The 2,564-nt window shown below is 36.4% G+C and overlaps 1 protein-coding gene across 1 annotated transcript in view; it reads right to left on the minus strand.

The window, feature by feature from the left end:
• The window catches only part of LOC107714526 (uncharacterized), a 7,916-nt gene that overhangs the window by 2,012 nt on the left and 3,340 nt on the right, over positions 1-2,564 (minus strand). Inside the window, exons 4-5 of the mRNA XM_016520377.1 lie at positions 1,479-1,617; positions 1,150-1,259 (exon numbers count right to left, since the gene is read on the minus strand). Of these exons, the coding sequence (XP_016375863.1) occupies positions 1,150-1,259; positions 1,479-1,617 (249 nt within the window). The remainder of the gene's footprint in view (positions 1-1,149; positions 1,260-1,478; positions 1,618-2,564) is intronic.

A 2,564-nucleotide genomic window follows, 5' to 3' on the forward strand; every position in this document is an offset into this window, starting at 1 on the left:
GTTCTGTTATAATGCTACTCTGTGCGGTCGTCACCTGTCTAATAAAACACATAACATATTAAAGCGTCTTTGGTGTTTCCATGTTTTGTACAAAACAAAACCGGAAATCGAGGGGTTTTGACGTCATTGGCAGGCGACACAATGACACTATGGACACGGTCCGTCTCACTAGTTAAAATTGCTTATTTCTTTGGATTTAAACATTCTTCGAAACATTTGGGATAATGTAAGTATACAAGTCAGCAAAATATATAACACTGTTCTAGTGGTTTTTGGATATTTTAATAAAAAAATCTTACATATTGTGCCTTTAATAAAAAAAAATTGTTTTGTTCATTACAATACTTGAATTTTTGCCCTTTTATCTGTTACCTCTACCTATAACTTAATTTTTTTTCTTTAATTTCCTCAATTTTGTCTTTATTTTTCTGTTATTCTGTATATTATATTATGTAACTTGCCTGATTTATGTACACTATCAGTCAAGGTTAGACACTTGACTGAATTTGTCTCATAATGTTTTTAATCTGAAGGTTTACGCATGCAGTTTGTTTTGTAACAGTTATAAACTGTGCATATGTGCATAATATTTATATATTACATTATAAATATATGTATTTATTTTTTATTGGATAGGTTAGAGTGGACACTGAAGGACGATTACTCTGATTAAAAGCATCCCAAGATGCACCTCATGATGTTTGTTGAGAGAATGAACAAAACTGACATCTATAGAGTGTTGCCTAAAGAAATCAAAATATAAAATAGTTTTGATTTGCGTAACATTTTTGGTCACTGTATCTCCTCTGTAATTCCATTTGTGGATGTCATAGTTTTAACGACTTTACAGCTAAGAATAAGCAGGTGTGTCTGAATTTTTGTAAATAAGCTTTGGCAACACGAGTGCACAGTTATTTGTCATGAGCATTAAAATGAAACTGGATATCGAGAGGCAGAGCAAAAGAGACGTCTCTTCTCATGACAGCTTGTTGTCTGAAATCATACATGTCACAAGACTGGGCGTGAGATATTTTAGGTGGAGTTCAAACCTAGAAGCAACCACACACATAGAAGCCTGAACAGTTTGTGACAATGGCTAAATATTTGTCATATCTGTTCACGTAGATCAGGTTTATCTGTACGGCTCACCTGTCCTGCAAGTAAGAGCGTATATAGTTAACTCTGTTTTCAAGTGCACATTTCTCCTTTTCCTCCTCCTCTTCCTCATAGCCCTTCCTATGGAGAGTCCGAGACACTGCCTGAATGCAAAAAGACAAAAATGATAGGCATTTACAAACATCACTAATAGAGTGTTCTGTTTCCAATGGCAACATAATTTGAAACGTAAATCCCAATAAATGAAATGTCCTCGACATGAGAGCATAATGACTGCTGACACATTCCATTAATGACAGTGTTCATTCTGACAGAATGTAAGGACGGACTGTCGATGCACCACCCATGCATAAGAGACGAACCTCTAGTCTGGTGAGGAGGCCTCGTATATGGGGCTCGCTGGGGTCCGGCAGGGGCTCATAGAGGAGGGACACCGCTAAACCATCCGCTAGAACATTGACCTGGGGTTCAATATGACCTGCATCCTGCTGTGGGTTTATACTGAGAGAAATAAGATAAATGAAACAAATGTGGTGCAGGTATGACGTCAGAACCGAGAGACTAATTCGCTGCCGAGATTTTCCTATGGGGTTTTAAGATAAGGCAGTTAATATGATAAGACAGTTCGGGGTGTGAGTGTGTGCAGTTTATGTTGTAGAACAAAACATCAAAGTATCGCCAAGTTATGTTTACCACAAGCTTTATTTTACTCATACATTGAAAAAACGCTTCCCTTACCAAAAAGTAGTATACTTCAAGTTTATTTTAGTAAGTATACTTAAGTAAAGTTCAAGTATATTTTTAAGTATACTTTATGTAGTAAGTATAATAAAACCCCATGGGAAAATCAAATTTTCGGCGAATTAGTCTTCCGGGTTCTGACGACATGCTTGCACCAATCTATAACACGACAAAATTGTCTATTGTTATGAATTCCGGTCAGTCCCAGGTTGGGAGTGTTTTGTTTAAAGGAATTTTCTGGGTTCAGTGCAAGTTAAATCTGCGGTATGCTAATAATTGTGAAAGAAAATACTTTTGGTTTGTCTAATTTTTTTTTTTTTGTCTCTCTTTTTCAAAAAATAAATAATAATAATAATTTGTATAGTAATATTACAGCCAGAAGTATTAAACATTATATTTGTTATCACGAGACCTGTCAGGATTATGGACTGTCTGTGTCATGTTTTGCCCCTGTTTCTGTTCCCTTATTTGGCCATGTTCCTGTCCTCATTTTGTTAATTAGTTTGATTAGTCATCCCATACACCTGTGTTTCCCCAATCATCCCCTGTATTTAAGTCCTAGTCTGTGCAGTCTGTCTCTGTCGGTTCTACTTGTTATGTTCATGTGTTTCCTGCCGTTCCCAGTGTTGGATGTACCCTGTGTTTCTTGGATTAAAGACTGTTTCTTTTATTCCTTGTCTCCATCGTTCCTCGCCATCACAGATTGT

Source organism: Sinocyclocheilus rhinocerous, unplaced genomic scaffold (assembly GCF_001515625.1).
Source record: "Sinocyclocheilus rhinocerous isolate Xijiao unplaced genomic scaffold, SAMN03320098_v1.1 scaffold809, whole genome shotgun sequence".
In the NCBI taxonomy this organism is placed as follows: domain Eukaryota; kingdom Metazoa; phylum Chordata; class Actinopteri; order Cypriniformes; family Cyprinidae; genus Sinocyclocheilus; species Sinocyclocheilus rhinocerous.